General features: G+C 45.0%; 1 protein-coding gene across 1 annotated transcript in view; it reads left to right on the forward strand.

Annotated features, from left to right (window-relative positions):
• The window catches only part of C2cd2 (C2 calcium dependent domain containing 2), a 73,324-nt gene that overhangs the window by 42,093 nt on the left and 10,611 nt on the right, over positions 1-20,620 (forward strand). Inside the window, exons 7-13 of the mRNA XM_028860294.2 lie at positions 463-571; positions 2,508-2,572; positions 4,587-4,711; positions 5,450-5,624; positions 6,741-6,854; positions 12,656-12,783; positions 14,474-14,798. Of these exons, the coding sequence (XP_028716127.1) occupies positions 463-571; positions 2,508-2,572; positions 4,587-4,711; positions 5,450-5,624; positions 6,741-6,854; positions 12,656-12,783; positions 14,474-14,798 (1,041 nt within the window). The remainder of the gene's footprint in view (positions 1-462; positions 572-2,507; positions 2,573-4,586; positions 4,712-5,449; positions 5,625-6,740; positions 6,855-12,655; positions 12,784-14,473; positions 14,799-20,620) is intronic.

Here is a 20,620-nt window from a genome sequence, read left to right on the forward strand (position 1 = left end):
ACCTATACCAAGTAAGTACCTCAAAAGGGCCTTGGATTAGATAAGGGATGAAAACACCTGCTTGTTGTAAGTGGGGCATGGATTATCTGTGAGATTCAGCCACAATTTAAGCTTAGGACCAGCCATCCTTTGAGTAGGTTGTCAGTCTTGACTAGAAGTGCGGCCAAGCCTCAGCACATGGGCATGTTGCTTCTGGATGAGACTCCATACCTGAGAGTCCTGCCTGCCAGAATTCATGAACTGATGGAAGGAAGTGGGACACTGGGGTCAGTCTAGGGCTGTAACCACTAAGTTATTGCCTCAGCATTGAGAGTGTATAAATGGCAAATGACAGAAAGTTCTCTTAGGTGTAGGTAAGCTGAGATCCTTGTCAATTAATTTACCCTTCCTTGTGTGGGTAAGCAAAGTTTTAATGCAATTCAAAAATAAAAGCCAATACAACCTTGCTTTGTCTCATCACAGGTAACATTAGCCATGTGTGTGTGGCCCAGCTGAATGATCCTGCACAGCAGTTCATCAGCACCCTAGTAAGAAACACTAGAGACCTCACTTGGGAAGAGGAATTCACCTTGTGAGTACAGCCTGCATCCCCAGGGGCCTGGTGGCCACAGCTGGGTCTACTCAAGATGGACAGATCCTGGAGTCATTGCATAGCACTGTTTATACTAAAAATTAATTAAAGAAATGAAAACAAATTCTGAGTTTTTGAAAGACAGCCATCCCTGTGGCCAACATGGACTTCTTTTTAAGGCAGTTCTGGGGGTCACCTTTCTCCTCTTTCCCGGTTGTGATAAAGGCCTGTTAAGGGATTCCCTGCTTTCCTTAGCAGCCAGCCACACAGCGTGGAAGGAAATCTCCAACTGATGCCAACCTCTGATGAGAAAAAAATAGAAAAAGGGGGACATGCAAACCACTTACAAATAGCAATGTACAGATCCTAACTAATATGTCATTACATAGGATCCAATGATACATTAAAATACATCCATTTGGAAGCTGTGGCTCTGGTCAGGGCACTGGTTGCTCTTGCAAAGGACTTGGGTTTGGTTCCTAGTACCCATATGGCAGCTCATAACCATTCTGGGGGATTGATGCCTGCTGCAGGAACCAAGCATGCATGTGGTATATATACATGCAGGCAAGACATGCATACACATAGAATAAATAAATCTGAAAAAAAGTTTGAATAGCCATTCTATTAAAAATAAATAAACAAATAGGAGCCAGGTGTGGTAGTGCATGCCTTTAATCCCAGTATCTGGGAAGTAGGGGTAGGAAGATATCTGTGAGTTCAAGGTCTGCTTGGTTTACATATTGAGTTCCAGGATAGCCAGAGCTATGTAGAGACCCTGCCTGAAATAAACAAACAAACAGAGAAATAAATAAATAAATAATAAACAAACAAACAAATAAATCCACTTGAGTTTGCATCAGAAATGTAAAGGTGGCTTGATATAAGAAAATCTGTCAAAGAGAGTCCACTTTGTCACTAGATTATAGGAGAAAGTAAACTTCCTGTCTTTACATCTTCCCCAAAGAGAATCAGTAGTGTTTAATACTGGTTCCCAGTTTTGAAACACTTAATTAGGACAAATTCATGGACTCTTGTAATAGGAGTTTAAAATCTCACCGTGAATGATCAGTCCCAGAAGCAGACCACTGGCATCAGGACAGATCCTGATCTAAAATCTTTTAGATTTTGATCAAAAATAACTGGTTAGTGAACTTAAAGAAGAAGAAATGATAGGCAGATCTTGGAAGGGGAGACAGTGAGATAGTCCAGTGGGTAAAGACACTTGCTGCCAAACTTGACAACCTAAGTTCAAGTCCCAGGACCCACTAGGTGGAAAGCACCAACTCTAGCAAATTTTCCTCTGACTTCCAATGTGTGAGGATATTAATCTCAGTTTGTTTTCTGGAAACAATAACTCTATTTTTAAACAGTCCATCTGTAAGGACTTGGCTAAATAAAATTTCTTAAGGCCAAGGCAACAGAGCACTAGACATTTGTCAAAAATGCAGTTGTTCTGCAGTCTGTGACATCTCAAGGAAATCGCCTAAATCTGCTAAAGGTGATGGTGAATATAGCATGGAAACAAGAATAGTACATGCATCTTAAGTAAAATGTATCTTAGGAAGGAGGAGGGAGGCTTGTTAGATATTCTGTGTTCTGTACTCAGTTAATTATACATAGTTGTTTTAAAATGGTAATGGTGACATGTGACTTTTAAGTTAATAGAAATTAACCAAATGAAATCAATGTCTCAGTCTATACTGGCCACCAATCAAATATCTGTCATCGAAGGGTGTTCCATGGATCCCCTCTGAAAGGCTAATCCCTGGATGCATCAGTGGCTATTTCTGAACTGTCAGGCTGCAGGCATTCTGCCTTTAATGACTGACAGCCTTGTGTTCCTTTGCATAATCAAAAAATATACATTGGAGGGGGAACCCAAACCAACAGCATTGAGCTTTGAAGGGTTCATAGGGCTTTATTCTTTCCACAGTGAACTGAACGCCAAATCTAAGGAGCTGCTCCTGCAAATCTCAGAGAATGAGTGCTCTTCAAAAGGTGAGTGGAGGAGTGTTCCAGATCAACAGCCTGATCTGGGCTCTGGAATGGGGAGGGGAGATACTCTGCAAAGGAGGCAGCCCCTCCTCTGAACCACAGGTCTCCCAATGAAATGTTTGGTACAAAGTCAAACATCAACAATGTCATTCATTTTGGGGACATGGTTATCTGGTTTTTAAATTTTTTCCTTTATTTTTATGTGTGTGAGTATTTTGCCTGCACGTATATCTATGCATTGTGTGCATGTAGTGCCTACAGAGGTCATAAGAGATGCCAGATCTTCCAGGGCCAGAGTTTCAGATGGTTGTGAGCTGCCACATGAGGGCTAGGAACTGAACCTAGGTCTTTGAGAAGAGCAACCAGTACTCTTAGTACTGAGTCATCTCTCCTGCCCCTGTTTCTTCAAATCTAGATTCTTCCCTTAATAATTTTTAGATTAGAGAAACAATTTTGAACCATTTTATATTTAATGAACTTCCTTCAATTTTTTAAATTAAAAAATAGTAACAATCCAGGCAGTGGTGGCACACGCCTTTAATCCCAGCACTCAGCAGACAGAGATAGGTGGATCTCTATGAGTTTGAAGCCAACCTGGTCTACCAATCGAGTCCAGGACAACGAGGGCTACACAGAGAAACTATATCTCAAAAAACCAAAAAGAAAAAGGAAGGGAGGAAGGAAGGAAGGAAATAGTAACAAACTTTCCTATCATAGCCATGGCAGCCCCTCTCCTAATGTCCTTCTCTGTAAGTTTCAGCCAATGTTTCCCTACAGAATAAGCCCCTTGGCCTTAATTTAAAGTAGATACATGATTCAGACATAGGAACTCAACAGTTCAGGGTAAAGTCACCAACATAAACATGGACTTGAGTGTCCACCTTGGTATACATTGGTAGTGCCAATGTTTGTTAGATTCTTCTGTTTTTACATTTAATCTGTGTCTGTGTAGGTCAGAGGACAACTTGCAGTACGAGTTGATTCTCTCCTTCCATCTTGTGGGTCCTGGGAATCAAGCTTAGTTTATCAGGCTTGGTGACAAGTACCTTTACCTGATGAGCCATCTCACTGGCCCTTAAATCATTTTTTCTTTCTTTTTGTGGTGCTGGGCTTCAATCATGCTAGATAAATGTTCTACTACTGAGTTACATCCTCAGACCTCTTGGATGTTTTTAAATCCATGTAAACATTAAAATTGGGAAGGAAGAGACCATTGGCATATCCAGCTATGCCATTGAGTCTCTTTGTGATCTGAAGGGAAGTTGGAAGGCAGGTGACTGACCAGATGATCATGCCCAAGTTACCATCAAGAGGTCTGTGCGAGCCTCTTTGAATCTGCCATCTTTAGATGCATGGGAAAGTAGTAAGAAAAACCTTCCCTTCTTTAGTGGGTATGAGAGACACCCTGCATCAGGCTACCATTCACTTCTCATCCCTCCTAGTCCTTGCTTCTGCTGGCTCACCGTTCTCCATTCCAGGGTAGCCTGATGGAGCCTGTGAAACTGAAGCTTTACAGAAGCCATGCAGCCTGTGCTTAAATTCTCATTCTGAATATTTGCCCTATTGCCCACAATCTTTATGTTCGATTAGTCATTGCACCTCACCTCTGTCTCCTTCCTCCTTTCTCACCCTATCTCTCCCTCTTACTTACTCTTGCTCTTTACACACAGGCACACATTTGAGAGTAGGCCTCTGTCATTATGCCCTTAACTCCCCCATCCTTCCATGTTAGTTTTGCCCAGGACATTCAGTAGCTTCTTCATTTTCATTGATGCCATCCCCCCTTCCATCCCCCACTGTCTGTTTTCCAGTTTCTGTCAGTGGTTCAAGGATGGTTGGTACAGTTCCACACTGTGTGGTTTAGTTATTGCTTCTGCCAGGCCTGGCATATAGTTCCCTCTGGAATGCCCGTAGCCTCTTTTTATTGGTGACACTGACACTGTGTAGTGGAGCTAAAGGGACATCCCTTGGGGTGTGTGACTGTGGAAATATCACCATTGCTCCTCCTTGTCTCTAGGTCTATTGGGGACAGCAACCATTCACCTGGACTTATTTAGGAAGCAGCCTAATGGTCCACAGACCTTCAGACTGGTCAGCGGGACAGAGCCTGACAGCTTGGTGTTAGGCTCAGTCACTGCAGAGGTATGAGGGCATGTTCTCTGCTGCTACAATCCTGTCTCCTGCCTGCCAGGGCTCACTGTCACTTCCCTATGACACCTAAACTCACCCAGGAGGCCCTCTTCTCAGCCTGGGCTTCAGGCTCAGGTGGATACATCTTGTCACAACAGGCTTAATCTGGCTACTGTACAAGATGACCCTTTCCAGTGTCATCTCAGCTGACCCAGCTGCCTCCTTTAAAAAATTCCTCTTATGGGTCATGCTTAGAGTTTTAGCTTGGCTCTTGTGGGTCTTTGTCATTCCAGGTTGATTAAAAACAAAAAAACCACTAAGTAACATGGGTGAAGAAACTAGCAGAAACCAGTGTACCGCTGCTAAGCCAGCCTGTTGCTGTTATCTGCCGAGTCCATATCTGCAGCTCCACAGCTGCAGCTTGTACCAACCAGCCTGAAAATATTTAAGAGAAAAAAACAAATCACTCAGACTGCATCACATTGACCATGTACAGACCTTTTTTTCTTATCATAATTCCTTGGGCAGTACAGAAAAACAGCTGCCCCTTGCATTTGTGTCATAGTTGGTATGAAAGGTCATCTAGAGGTCATTACTACACCAGGAAAGGAAATGGCCATTCTGTGCTCTCATGACATCATGTTCTGGGAGGGACTCGTGTGGGTGTTGGTCCCCTGAGTGTGGGAAGCAGCCGTCCATGGAAGCCCAGGCTCCACTGTGTTTCAAAATAAATATCTATCTTTGCCACAGTTTTCTTATGTAGAACCTGGAGAGCCGAAGTCCTGGCCCACTCCTCCCCCTGTTCCTGCTGCAAAGATTGAAAAGGACCGTACAGTGATGCCATGTGGGACTGTGGTCACCACTGTCACTGCTGTGAAGACCAAACCTCGCTTTGACACTGGGAGGGCATCCCCAGTGAGCTCAGGTGAGACCCCAGAGTGCAGTCTCTTTGCAGAAGACCCACAGGTCCCCAGCCTCTGTGGGGTGGGTCTCACCCTACAACACTGAGCACTACAGCACAAAGGTGTTGGAGAGAAGTGTGTTGGCGTTGAAAGAAAGACATTTGGCATCAGGCTTTTGCATTGCACAGTTACCTTTATATTCTATGAAAAAAATAGTTGGCAAAGAGCCAGGCATGATGATAATGCCTTTAATTCCAGCACTCGGTAAACAGAGGCAGGTGGATCTCTGTGAATTTCAGGATTGTCAGAGCTGCATAGACTCTGTCTCAAAAAAAAAAAAAAAAAAAAAAAAAAAAAAAAAAAAGAGGAGGAGGAGATAGAGAGAAAAATAGTTGAGGGGCAGAGATGAGGTTCTGCCTGGAAGTTACACCAAAGTCGCAGTCTGGTTCTAAGACTAGCGACATGGGACTCAGTACTCCATCACACTCATGATGGCTAAAAGTCTAGTTAGTTGAATGTATGTTAAACATCACTGATGAAGAGACAAGATGTAGGGCTGAGGATGTGGCTCAGTTGGGCAGCATTGGCCTAGCATGGATGAAGCCCTGGATTGGATCCCCAGCATTGATTGTATCACGTAGGCATGGTGGCACACATTTGTAATCCCAGCCCTGGGGAAGTGGAAGTAAAAGGATCAGGAGTTAAAGGTCATTCTTGCCTAATATGAAATTCAAGGCCAGCCTAGGATATATGATGCCATGTCTCAAAAAAAAAAAAAAAAGTTTGTTTTGATTTGCTTTAACAGGGGCAGCACAAACCTTTCTATTGCAATGTAGCTGGCCCCTAGTGGGGGGAGAATGAAAAACACATTGCTTTTTTTATTGGTATATTGTTTCTGTTTGTGTAAAGAAACCATCTTCCCAAAGTAGCTCCCTTGGCACAGGTCATGGACCCAAAATTCACATGAGAACTCCAGTTTTATTGAAATTGCTCTGAATTTTAAACCCCCAGCCCCACTTTTGCCAACACAGTAAAGGAATTGAGAGGTCTCAAAGCCCAGCCCTGGCCAGTAACAACTGCAGGGCCTCATGGTGCAGCAGGGGCCTCCTCTCACTTTCTAGAATCTTCTGTTCTTGCAGAGTCCCCTGTGAGGACACCCATCAAGGTGAAGGTCATTGAGAAGGACATTTCTGTCCAGGCCATTTCGTGCCACAGCGCCCCCGTCAGCAAGACATTCTCCTCTTCAGACACAGGTAAGACATGATCTCTTCTTCATCTCTGCACTTCTGAGCTTTAGGAATGAAGGCTTCTTTTTTTTTTTTTCTTTTTCTTTTTGTCTTTGGGGAGTCTTTGTTTTAGTGGCAATAGAAAATGAAAAAGGGGGGCTGGAGAGATGGCTCAGAGGTTAAGAGCACTGACTGCTCTTCCAGAGGTTCTGAGTTCAATTCCCAGCACCCACATGGTGGCTCACAACCATCTGTAATGAGATCTGGTGCCCTCTTCTGGCCTGCAGTCATACATGCTGTATTCATAATAAATAAATAAATAAAATCATCTTCCATTTAAAAAGAAAATGAAAAAGGAGCTGGGAATGTCAGGTGAAGGAAGACAGAAGACAGAGCTGGGTCCCTACTAGGTCTGTGGAGCACTTTAACAAAACAAGCAGGTGTGGGGGCCCCACTTTGTAACTTTCTGAAAGCTATCTTTCCTATCATCTGGCACATGGGTGATATCATTCTGTTGGATAAGCAACACTGGGGAAAGCATGTGCTGATGTGTGCTTGGCCCATTCTGTATGCCCTGCACTTAGCAGTTTTCTGAGATCTCTGGGTGTTTCTTCTAGTTACTTTTGTATAGCTGTAATGAAACAGCTAACAGAAACAGCTTCAAGATGGGAAACTCATTTTGGCTTCAGTTTCAGTCCATCATGGGTCGGGGCATGGCATTGTAAACATGTATTAGAGTCAATATCACATTAGCTCAGGATGTAAAGAGATTCTATACCCTTCAAAGGCCTGCCCCTAGTGTCAGATGTCTGCCAGTGAGGTCCCACCTCCTAAAGGTTCCACAGCTTCCCAAAATAGTGCCACTGGCTGGGAAACAAGTGTTCAGAACATGACCCTGTGAGACATTTGATATCTAAGCCATAATAGTATTGCACCCTGGCTCCAAAGGCTCATAGTCATCTTATAAAACAAAATGTATTTATTTCAACTTCAAGAGTCTCCATAAACTCAATAGTTCCAACATTGTTCAAATCTAAGTTTAGAGTTTTGTTTTTGAGACTCAGGGCAGTACTTTAGCTGTGAGTTCCTATAAAATCAACAGGAAAGTCATGTATTTCCAGACTGCAAAGGTACAAAGTAAATGTGCCCATTCCAGAAGGGAGAAATGGAGGATGGAAGGAGAGATTCGACTGGAGGGAGACTGGACCTCAGCAGGGCACTGAATGTTGTAGCTCTGTGTCTGGCATGTAATGCTGTGGTGGAATGATCTGAGTACCAATAGACAGAGAGTTCCACTCCTACAGCATTGCCATTTGCAGCCCATGTGGCCTTTCTCTGGGGCTAGCTCTATTCATTACCTACAGCTTTCCTTGGGAGATGTCCCATGGCCCAGGGGTCTCTACTGCAACTTAGGCTTCATCCTCCTCACAGGAACCCCAACCCTGAATTACTTGGCCTTACAAACTTACCTTAACCTAGGTGTGCAACCTTTCATGATTTCATAACTCATGTATACTGTATGTCTGAAAACCTAGCACCATGTGGACAACACTAAGTTTCATTGATCGCTTGATATGTAGCTAAGCTTGTATCATGACCACAGTGGCTTCTGAGTGCCTAGGTGGGTGAACCTATGACAACACTTCTTTCTCTAAACAGCCCCATTCAAGCAGGGAACCTCTGCAGCTATGTCTTTTAAAGGGAAACTCTTTCAAATGAGTAGGCAGTTTCATATGCTGGAGCCTGTGATGTCGTGGGTCTCACCAAATCCTGAAATGCACTGAAAGCATCCTTCCTACATCCCACTGCAAACTATATGACTTCTTCCTAATGGTGCTTATCTCAAATAACTATGGCTACCTGTCGCACTTGCTTTGGCAGCTCGAGATGTTCTTCTTTATTGGCCAAATAGTTTGTTTTTCATATCCTTCTACTCTAATTTTTATTCTCAGACCCCACTGTAAGCCTGGCTAAAACAGCCAGCAGCAACCATGCCATAGCCTGAGTGCTGTGTTGCCTTGAATTACTTTGGAATTTGGCCTCTTTATAATTTTCCAGAATATAGTTAAAATATAGGCGAATTCTGTGCCAGAATGTAACACAAATGGCCTCTACTCTTTTCCCCAGTGGAGTCCTTGTTCCCATCCCAACAGCAGCAGCTTAGTCTCACTGTCTGCTTTTCTCTCAGCACTCAGATCTTCCACACACCCACAAGAATGAACTTACAGTATTCTAGAACTTTTCTTCCTTTTTTAAAACAATATTTTTATTTTTGATAATTTCATACTTATATACAAGATACATTGTATCTTAATCATATCCACCCACAGCTCCCCACTGTCCCTCTTCTCAGGTCTCCTCTAACACAAACACCTCCCACCCACATATCTTACTCTTTTTTTAAATAACCTGCTGAGTCCCTGCATATATATAGGACATCCACCAGAGCATGGGTAACCTACCAGTGACTACAACTCCTGAAGAAAAATGACTTCCGCTCCCCCAGCAGCCATCAACTGCAGTAGCCCTTCAGCTAAGATGAACCACTCATCCATGATGAATGTTGACTGGCTTGATCTTGTGCAAGTAGTCACTGCTGCTGTGACTTCATGAGTGTGCTGGCCACTTCATATCCAGAGGACAGCATTTGATAGCACTCTTCCCTAGCCTCTAGCTCTTTCCTCCCCTTCTTTCAGAAGGTTCCCTGAGTCTTGGGGAGGTCACTTATTCTCAGCATTTCTATTAGTTATGATAATTTACTGCATTTACCACTGCCAAAAGGGAGTGGGCTTCACTGAAAAAAGTTGAAATTAACACTCATCTGTGATATAAACAAATATTTGGCATCATGTCCATTTAACAAAACAATAGAGGGCTCCTTTCCAGCCCTGGGTTTTTGACCAGGTTTATAGGATCAGGAGTAAATTTCTTCCCATGCAACAGACTTCAAATCCAATCAAAAGCAGTTGGTTACTTCATAGCAGCCACACCTCTATTGTGTTAGTAGATATTGTGCCTGTCGGGTCAGTATCATAGATTGCAGGGTCTACTGCTGGGTAAGCCCATTGATTCTTTTTCTCCCCCAGCAGCCTGCATAGCACCTTCCAGCAGGGAGGAAGTTTTCAGGTCAGTTTCAGATTTCTCTGTGTTCTAAACAAAAGTATGTGGTGTCTTCAGCAGTAGGTCTTACCTTCTAGTTATGGTGGGCAGCGAGATCAATGGTGATAGCTTGTGTCATTTGGGGGCTTCTAGAGCATCTTGAAGGGTTATTCTAGTCCACATCTCCAAATTCTCCCATGTTCTTCCCACAAGCTGTTTCCAAAGGCCCAAGAACCACATATCCAGGTTTCATATCCTACTTCTCCCCAATTTTATGGATTACTTATTTTGCATATTTTGCATCACTGTGACCAAGAGATGGGGCAGAAGCAGTGTAGGGAGGAAAAGTCTGTTTTGGCTCACTGTTTCAAGAGTAAATTCATGGTAACCAGAGTGAATAATAGAGCCTACTCACATGATGGCTGACCAGGAAGCAGAGAGGCAGATCTGGAACCAATACCTGGCCTATAACCTTCAAGGGCAGCCAGGTTCCACCCCTAAAGGCATTACAGCCTTCAGAGTGGCACCCTTCTCTGGGGAGCAGGCTCTCTAAACACTGGCCTGTGAAGGGACATTTCACATTCAAGCCATATTGGTATTAATTCTCCAATTTTAGGGTTGTTTTCATGTAATCATCATCTTAAAGAGACATCTTCCTATCTATAAGTCAGTGTGGGGACCTGAGTTTGATCTCCATCATCCACTTAAAAAACTGGCAGTGGCTGAGCAAGCCTATAATCCCAGCTCTGGGGAGGTGGGATCCATGGGGCTTGTGGGCAGCCAGTCTGAGCCAGTTAGTGAGCTCCAAATTCAATAACTCTGTCTCAAAAAACAAGATGGGCCGGGCGGTGGTGGCGCACGCCTTTAATCCCAGCACTCGGGAGGCAGAGGCAGGTGGATCTCTGTGAGTTTGAGGCCAGCCTGGACTACCAAGTGAGTCCCAGGAAAGGCGCAAAGCTACACAGAGAAACCCTGTCTCAAAAAACCAAAAAAAAAAAAAAAAAAAAAAAAAAAAAAAAAAAAAAAAGATGGAGATATGTTAAGAAGAGACCCAATGTCAACCTCTAGCCCCTACACATGTGCACAGAATTGAATGAACACATACACATGCACACACACACACAAACACATGTATATACGCATACATGGACACAGGCACACAAACACACACACACACACACAAATGAAGCTTATCATAAATAACAAAAAAATACTCCCTTCACTCCATCACAGAAAATGTCAAGGTTTTAGGAACTATGTGCCAGGCACTAGGCAAGGTCAAGTGTGTCACTGGCTGTGGAAACCAGCCCCCTGTGACCTACAGCCATGGACACTCCTAAAGCGGTTTTGTTTTTTTTGTTCCTTCATTTGCTTCTGCAATCCTGGACATCAAACCCAGGGCCCTGCGCATGCTATGCAACCGCTCAATCATTGAGCTGCATCACCATCCCTCTTTGTCATGTTTAATTTTGCCTTAGCAAAGTAGTGTAAATTATGAGTACAAGTTCTCTGAGGGAGGAACTCCACTATGCATCTCCACTCAGCCACCTGCCTAATGGCCTGGCATCTTTCTCCTTGTCAAGTGGAGATTTTTTTAAAAATAAAGAAAACAGGCTGGGCGGTGGTGGCGCACGCCTTTAATCCCAGCACTCGGGAGGCAGAGCCAGGTGGATCTCTGTGAGTTCGAGGCCAGCCTGGGCTACCAAGTGAGTTCCAGGAAAGGCGCAAAGCTACACAGAGAAAACCTGTCACGAAAAACCAAAAAAAAAAAAAAAAAAAAAAAAAAAAAAAAAAAAAAAAAAAAAAAAGAAAGAAAGAAAACAAAAAGAAAGAACTCGTCTCATGGAGCTAAGGAGTGAGCAATGATGTAAAACGTGCAGGCTTTGTCACGTACATTTATGACCCAGGAAGGGCCAACGAGAGCCGGCTCTTAGTCACTTTTATTAGCTGCCTCTGATTACTGTTCTGTGTTGGGGCTTTGGGAGGGAGAAAGAGTTATGTGCCTTTGTGAGGTCAATTTTTCCCCAGTGTTTAAAGATTGTCTTTTCTTCTTTCTTTTACTTTCTTTTTGGCGTGCGCGTGTGTGTGTGTGTGTGTGTGTGTGTGTGTGTGTGTGTGTGTGTGTGTGTGTGTGTGTGTGTGTGTGTGTGTGTGTGTGTGTGTGTGTGTGTGTGTGTGTGTGTGTTTGTCACTGCATGCCTGTGGAGGTCAGAGGACAACCTGCAGGAGTCTGTTCTCTCTTTCCTCCACTGGGTCCCAGGGATCAAACTCAAGTTGGAGCATCAGGCATGGCACCTTCACTCACTGCACCATCTCATCCACCACAGTTTATTTGTTTTTGTCTGCTGGATTTTGCCACTTTGCATAACTTCTTGACAAAAAACATCAGCTTATAAACAGTAAAACACACGAATCTTACACAGACATGCCAATGAGTAGCACATAACTACAGAGAGTAGAGTAGAGTTGTAGGTGATGGTGACCCTTCCTTGTTTCTGAAAGTGAAGTTTTTCAGGAATCAGGCCTTGCCTGTTCATTTACATGTGGATCCTGGCTGCTTCTACCCTATGGGGAGATTAGTTGCAAAACCTCAACCTCTTTCTTTATCCCACTTTCTCCAAACTGTTTGCCAACCACTGCTTATAGACCATTCCTGCCCCCTGTTCTGGGAATTCCCTTGGAGCCTTTTAACTTTGCTACTGAACTCAGTGCTATCTTCCTCCTGGCAGAACTACTGGTGCTGAACGGCTCAGATCCTGTGGCTGAAGTTGCCATTCGGCAGCTCAGTGAATCCTCAAAGCTAAAGCTGAAGTCCCCACGGAAGAAAAGCACCATCATCATTTCAGGGATCTCCAAGGTAGGTGAAGGCAGCAGCAGAAGGCGGCAGCCTATCAGCACAGCACACCAGTTCCCCATCCATCCAAAAGGTCACTCTACAGATTCTAATACAGTTCCTTCCCACCAGAGAGTTAATTACTTTTGGGACCACAGTAGCCCTTTGTCCTGTTGATACAGGAAGGTAGAAGCCATCTGCTTAGTGAGGCTTGAGAGCTTGGTAAGTCATTTCTGGAATGATTACTAAGAGAGAAAGAAAAGCACATGTAAGAAACCCCCAGTGGTATAGGCTCCACCTTGCTGCCTCCCAAGTTCACTTTTTCCACATTACTCATTTCTAAAACATTTAAATATTTTACAATAAATATCTGTATTCCTTTCCATTACTGATAGAAACCAAGATTGTTCTACAGAATGTTCCAGTTCAGTTCCCCTGCTCATCCACTCTGTGATATCTTTTGGGGAGCAGAAGGTGGGTGTGAACTGCTTTTGATTACAGCCATGGCACTGGAGTGCAGAGCTGGCTAGATCTTCAGTGCAAGGGGCCATGCAAGAAACTGTGGGTTTTTTTTTTTTTTTTTTTTTTCTACATTTCCAAATATGTTGATGGAGGGAGCACTACAACAAGTGACAGATTAGATAGTTGTAGCCATGGCTAGGGAGGATGGGTTGGATCTTGCAGGGTCATTGAGAGGGTGGGCATGAGAGCATGCTGGAAATTACCCTCTCAGTTGCTGGCAGGTGTCTATGGTGAGTCGCCGTAAGTGGTGATATACACAATGTGTGGGTAGCCTGGGCCCAAGACTCCAAAAGAGAGCTCATGGGTGGCCTTGAATACCAAGGTAGGGGTATCTCTTGGGCTGGCTTCTTCAGCCACCAGGGTGTGAGGGGCAGATCTCTGGGGCCAACAAGGCCAAATAGTGGAAGCTTTTATTCAGTCTGGGTTAGATAAGTAAACAAGATGAGGATAACCCATGATCATCTGCTCTCTACTTGTTGGCTTTGCTTCAGAATCATCAGCTAATCTTCATATTTAATATCTGTAGGCCAGTTTGATTATTAATTTTGTTGGCATGCAGATTGTTGTATTGGTAGTCATCATTTCTGTAAGCTGGTACATCTGTCAGCTGTCACTTAGGAAAGCTACTGTGTGACTGCCACCCAGGTTGAGAACAGCATGGATGCTGCCCTTTCAGGCATCCATGTTCAACCACTCCCAGCTTTCCACCTTACCTATTGGTTTAGTGCCTGTAATTTTATAAACAAATACAGTCCTTTAAAGGACACATCAATTTCTGGTTAATCTCTAATTTGAGACAGAAAAGTGCTTAGTAACAAAGGTGTAAAAGACTAAATCTGCTCGAGTTCATGCTCTTTGCTGCCCTATACTTTGTCTACTTTGAAGAAAGTGCTAGTCCTTGCCACTCACCTTCTGGGGCTTTCTTACTGATAGGTCTGCAGTGGGAAGTGTGCTAACTCTTCTCCAGCACCCTCAGCCTGTGCCCTCAGGACCACTTCTGAGTCTCAGCTAAGATAGAAACCGACTTTATAAGCATTTACCATGTAGCACAGGAGCTTTCTTGCAGCTGGTCGTCCCTGCTACTGCTTGATATTTCAGGTGGTATCGAGCCCTCTCTGCCTACCATGTGCTTGTTACATCCCTGGGCTGACTTCATTTGCCCTCAGCCTCTGTTGTACATCTCCCCTGACAGACCTCACTATCTCAGGACCACAACGCTGCCCTCATGCTAGACTATGCAGCTTCTATGGACAGCACCAACCAAGGGGATGCTCCATCCACTCTGTGCCCTCCAGAGGCAGCTGCAGCCTCTGCCACCACCCCACCTGAAGAAGATGAGCCAGCCCAGGCCCTATCTGCCCTCAAGCCTAGAGAGAATGATCTAGACTCCTGGGACCTGGAGAAGGAATCCCCAGGAGCAGTGTGGAGCAGTCCAGCCTTACAGGAACCTGATGGGGATGAACTGTCAGAGAGCTCCCTGAGTGCTTCAGAGCTGGGAGCCATCAAGAAGCATAAAGGTACCTGTTCCCAAGCCCCCAGCTCCTCACTTGGGCTTCCCTCTGTGCCATTGCTCCCATGCTATCCTCGCTCTCTTCCTTTTGTCCTCTGTGAGACTGTTCCAGCTTCATCCCCTCCTTCCCATTCTGCTCAGCCACTGAGAGCTGGAGGCAGGTAGGAAGCCTGCATGTGAGCAGCTGGGGCTTCATCTCTTCATCTAGGGGCCACTGTGTTTTCATGCCTCCCAGCACCCTCCTTGTCTGGCTCTCTCCATCTGGAAGCAGAGCTATCCAAGGCTTCAGAGCTAGTGTCCAGGGGCAGAGCAAAGTTAGCAGAGATTGGCAGCTCACCTTATTTGCTCCTCTCAGTCTTTTCTCTAGCTAGAACCAAACCAGACCTTACCACCTAGAATCAGCAGGATCTACAAAGAAAGAAACCTCCCAGAATAACTACTCACTGTCTTGATACACACAGCAATGAAGTCATTTGTTAGCACAATCAGTTCTTTCCCATGAGCAATGAGCCCTTATTTCAGAGCCTGGCATTTCTTGCGGGTAGACACTTGGACCCAGACCTTTGTCTCACCTGTGGGAACAGCTCCAGGACTTAGAAACTTCAGACTCACTGAGCCTCACCTCCACGACCTGGGGACCATCCCTACAACCCACATCCTGAGGGCTGAAGGAGGCACCTGAGTCAAACCAGGAGCTGTGGTGGAACTTAGTTCCTAGCTCTGCCTTATATCGGGGCTCCAAGGCCCACTTCCCTCCAGCAAAGTTCTCAGGACCCCCTTGGAATGCAGTGGGCAAAAAGCTTAGCCACCCCAGGTGTTAGGAATCCTGGCCAGCTATTTCTGCTAAGGACAGGTGGGGTCTCCTGCTAGGCAATGTTTGCAGACAGCTGTGTCACAACTGGGAGATGGGGTACTATTCGCTCCTAGGAAGTAGAGGTCACAGGTACCACACTCTTTAGAGCACATGGCACAGATACCACCACACAGCAGAACAAAAGTCCCAGGTGCTGAGATTAAGAACCTGCTCTGAGTGCTCCACCCTTCCTCTGCCCACACCTTAGCCATTGATGGGTAGCTGATTGCCTGTGACTTGTGCCCTTTGCCAGTACTGAGTGGGGATCAATAGGGGAGGAATTGCACATTAAAAGAAGAAAGAGAGAAAGAGGGTGTTCCTGGAGAAGATTTCCTACCACCCAGCCTCTGTTTCCTACAGCCTGGCCTTGGGGACCTTCAGCTGAACCCTGTATCCTCTCTTGGTGAGCTGTGGCCCAGGGTATCAGGTAGACTGTCTACTGGATACCCTGTGTACACACTCTAACCTGGTCTTTGTCCTGGGAGCAAGGGAGCCTCTAGGAGGTTGTTGGGGAAGTCAGTGAGCACAGAGGAACAGGGGACTGGGGTATATATATCCTGTGCTCCACTTCTTTGAGTCAATAGTCCATATACTCATGTCCCTACAGAACCCAAACCTCCCTTCACACCCACCAGATTTCTCAGAGATGCCCAGTCTACCACCCCTGTGCATCCACCCACTGCTGCTTTCCTTTCTTCCAGCCTTTCCTGCTCCTGCTAGCTCTGGCCTCCTTTGGGGTACCCTCCTTGCTGTGCACCTGCCATCCTTCTCCTCCCCTCACTGGCCAAACAGATGAATGCTTCTTGGGAATCTGGGTGTCTGTCACATCCTCTGGGGGCTGGAAGTAACCTCTAAGCATGAGAGCTTCCCAGAGGCTGGCCATTAGGGGAGGTGCAAGCATGTTTGACTGGTCTATGTGTTTCACTCTTTGCTTCTCTGGGAACCGAGGTTGAACCTGCCCTTGGATCCTTGAAATGCCTTAACCTAAAGTTTTCTGCAGTATTTGGCAACATCTTAAAAATTATTTTGTGATAATAGCATGATAATAAAGGCATGATAGCACATGCCTTTAATCCAAGCACTTAGAAGGCAGAGGCAGGAGGTCCCTGAGTTTAAGGCTAGCCTGGTATATATAGTGAATTCCAGGCCAGCCAGAACTAAATGGTAAGACCCTGTTTTGAATATATATAAAGAGAATATATATATATGGGTAGGGAGATGCTCAATGGGCAGAGTGTTTACTGTGTAAGCATGAAGAACCAAATTCAGATCCCTAGCACCCATGCAAAAGCATATCCACCTGTAATCTCAGTGCCAGTGGGAGACTGAGACATAGGGATCCCCGGAGCTCTCTCTAGCCAGACTAGCCAATTGGTGAGTTGCAGGTTTAGTGGGGTATTCTGTCAAAAACCATGGAGAAAAGTGGAGGAAGACACCCCACATTGACCTCTAACCCACACACAGATGTACAGGGGAATATACCTGCAATACCACGCCCCTCCCCCATGCTTAGTTTTTATCCTGCAGTTTCTAGAAGCTTTGTACTTAGCTTGAGATGTTGGAAGATCCTAAGTAGGTCAAAGCTGGTTGTCAAACCATTTTCATTTCATGCCATTTTTTTTTTCAAAACTGGTGCTACAGGGAATGGCTTGGTGGGACTTAGTTGTTTTTTGTTTTTGCTTTTGTTTTTAATTTATGTGTATGGGTGTTTTGCCTGCATGTATATCTGGGCACCACTTGCATGCCTGGTACCTGCAGAGGCCAGAAGAGGGTGCCCCATTCCCTGGAATTGGAATAGTAGGTGGTTGTGGGCTATCATGCGGGTGCTGGGAAGCAACCTGGGTCCTCTAGAAGGGCAGCTAGTACTCTTAACCTCTTAGCCACCTCTCCAGCCCCCAGGTTTGGTTTTAAACTAAGGTTTGCATATGACTTGCAAACCACCTGCTTCTTCTGGTCTAATGAGGAGAGTATTGGTGGCTTTGGAGGGAGCCCATGTAACTGCAATTCTCTTGGGCTCTTGCTGCCTGAGAATTTATAGATTATGATACTTCAGCCAAAACAGAACATTGATTCCCCAAATGCAATTTATTTTAGGTTCAAAAAGCATTGGCAGGACTAGGGATGTAGCTCAGTGGTAGAGTGCTTTGTGTAGCATGCATAAGGTCCTGGGTTTGTTCTCAGCACTTGGAAAAAAAAAAAGTACTGCTGCATGTGATAATAAGCCCACTGTAACTGTGTGCAGAGGTCTAGGTGATAAATTTTACCCTATCTGTGTTCATTACAAAATCCCGTAGAGAGATTTGAGAATAACTGGAAAGAAAATTGCCAAATATCTTGGATGGCAACCTTGCATGTGTACATGTATGTGCTCAAAAATACATATGCATGTACATGTGTGTACATGTGTGTACATGTGTGAGCATGAGTGTCCATGTTCACATATGTATGTATGTACATGTGTGATGTATGTACACCAGCATGTATATAAGAGTGAGCATGTGTGTATGAGTCTGTGCTTATGTATACAAGTGTAAGCATGTGTGTGCATGAGCCTGCATTCATGTGTGCATGTAAATGCACATGTGTGCAAGTGTGTAAGCATGTGTGTGCACTGTGATACTATGATTCCAAACTCTGACTTTCATTCTGACTCTGCTCTCGCGTGCTTTTCTTTTTGCCTCTCAACATCTCTGCATTCCGTGCTCGTTCCCTTTAACTTAAGAGGATCACTATGCCAACCAGAATTAATTACCTACACAGTAAGTTATTTTTTGTCTTGCATTTTAAAAAAATTCTGTGTAATTGACTGTGTGGAGAGTGCCCAGCAGAGTGAAGGTTGCCCACTGCCTTTCTCCTTGCTTACTGGCCTGACCTTCCCTGTGGCTGGTTTTCTGTGTTCCTGGTTTCTAGGTGATAGGACATTTCCTCTTGTCCTCTGAGGGTACAAAGCCACCTTGCTGTGATGGCTTCAGCCTGATTGGCATGAGGGAGCCAGGCAGGGGTCCCTTTACTGGTTTCCTGTCTCTCGAGCTGTCTCTTCATGCACAGTCTGTCTGAGGCTGCTTTTGGACATCAGAGCACACGTTTCCAGGTTGCTAGGGCCATTGTCTTCCTACATGCAGATTTTAATACAGATTCTCTCATTGCCTATTTATATCTGCCCCTCCACAGAAATAAACAGGATAAATTTAGAGATGTGACAGCAGAGCTAGAATTTAGAATAATTTTCAAATTCCTCTGTGTGTTTATTCATGCTTCAGTCTTCTTGGGGGTGTTTTTAAAGGGAGATTAAGACCAGGGAGAGAATTTTCCCCAGGACCAGCTCCCTATTTAAAAATTATGTGATTTACCTCAGATTTCCCATAACCTCACACAAAAGCTTGAAAACACAGTGTGTGAAAGTCAAGCCACTGGTGTCTCCTTGAACACTGAATGTTTTTAACTTATCACAGCCTTATGCCAATCATACCCTCAGGAAGGCCAGTGTGATACTTTAGCATGTGGACACTCACGTGATGATGAGTCGAGAGTTTCCTTGACTTGGTGCATGGAGCCTTCCTGCTCCTGTGTGTTCATATGACTTACTGTGAACTGTGGTCGTCTGCTGTGCACTGAAAGCATCCTGTGACCTCCCTTTGTCCATCTCTCAGCTTCCGGCAGATTCTACCCACTGTCTTCTGAGCCTGCTTTCCTCACCACACTGTGTCTCATCCTGATAGATGTGTACATCTGTGCCATGGTTCTTCCAGAATCATTTGCCCCTAATGGTGATTGTGGTGAGGCTTAAACACACAGTAAATGTGTTAGTTCGTGACTGGGAGTACAGTTCTGTGGAAGAGGGTTTACCTGGTATCCATGAGATATGGGCTTGATGTCCAGCACCACAAAAGAGAGACAAAGGCAGAGATCTTTCTCTCTCTCTGTCAGAGAGAGTGAGGGTGAGAGGGAGAAGGGAAGGAGAGAGAGAAGAGAGGAGAGGAGAGAGAGGAGAGAGAGAGGGAGAGAGAGAGAGAGAAGGGGGAAGGGAAGGAGAGAGAAAAAGAGAGGGAGAGGGAGAGGGAGAGAGAGAGAGAGATCATTTATTTGAGTTACTCCTCACACGTACAAGTGCACTTTCCTCATTGGAATGTCCCATCCTCCCCACATCCTGGTATCCTTCTCTGGAGATAGAATTCTTCTGGAATCCTGCCAAAGACCATGCCAGTACCTAGATCTGTCCACCCTGTCTGTATTCTCCTCCCTGAGACTGTGAGGCACACTTTGCTTCAGGCACCTGGCAGCCACTTCTCAAGGGTGGGTCCCATTCACATTCAAGGCCAGACCCTTTCCCTAACAGCACAGAAAAGCTAGACCTGGGAACACTGGTTTCAGGAGCAATCACCCTGGGCCCACATATATGTCATCGTGTGATCTGAGTAGTCACTTCTCCAACTCTTATGTCCTTATTTTTCAGTGAGGGTTCCCCCAGACTCAGGGCAGTGCAAGCCTGCTGAAACAGGTCTCAGCACCATATCAAAGGAATTCCCTTCAGTCTGGAAGCCCATGTCATCCCCACAGAAGCCATAATTTCCAAGAATGTCTTACAAACCAGTGCAGGATTGCCATGGGGTACATAGCATAGCATCCATTTCTGACTCATGCTGGTAAATGAAGTCTAACAAACCAGCAGAGAGGCTGCAGAGATCATGAGGGAGGTTGGAAGAACAGAAAACAACCTTGGTATAGGCCGCAGAGAACAGGTGCAGGCCTGCTGAATGGATGGTGCTTTAACTGGCAGTTTAAACCCTGGACATTTGTACAGATCACAACAAGCACACACTTACAGTCTTCCTTTTTCTGTCTTTTCTCCATGCTAAATCTTTCTGCAGTTACTCTTAGCCAAACATCTGAGAAACAATGAAACTTAAGCCTTTCAGTTTCATCAGTCTTGCACTCCAGTTGAAAGTCTTTGACATTTTGGGGCAGGAATTTGACTT

Source organism: Peromyscus leucopus, chromosome 12 (genome assembly GCF_004664715.2).
Source record: "Peromyscus leucopus breed LL Stock chromosome 12, UCI_PerLeu_2.1, whole genome shotgun sequence".
Lineage (NCBI taxonomy): Eukaryota > Metazoa > Chordata > Mammalia > Rodentia > Cricetidae > Peromyscus > Peromyscus leucopus.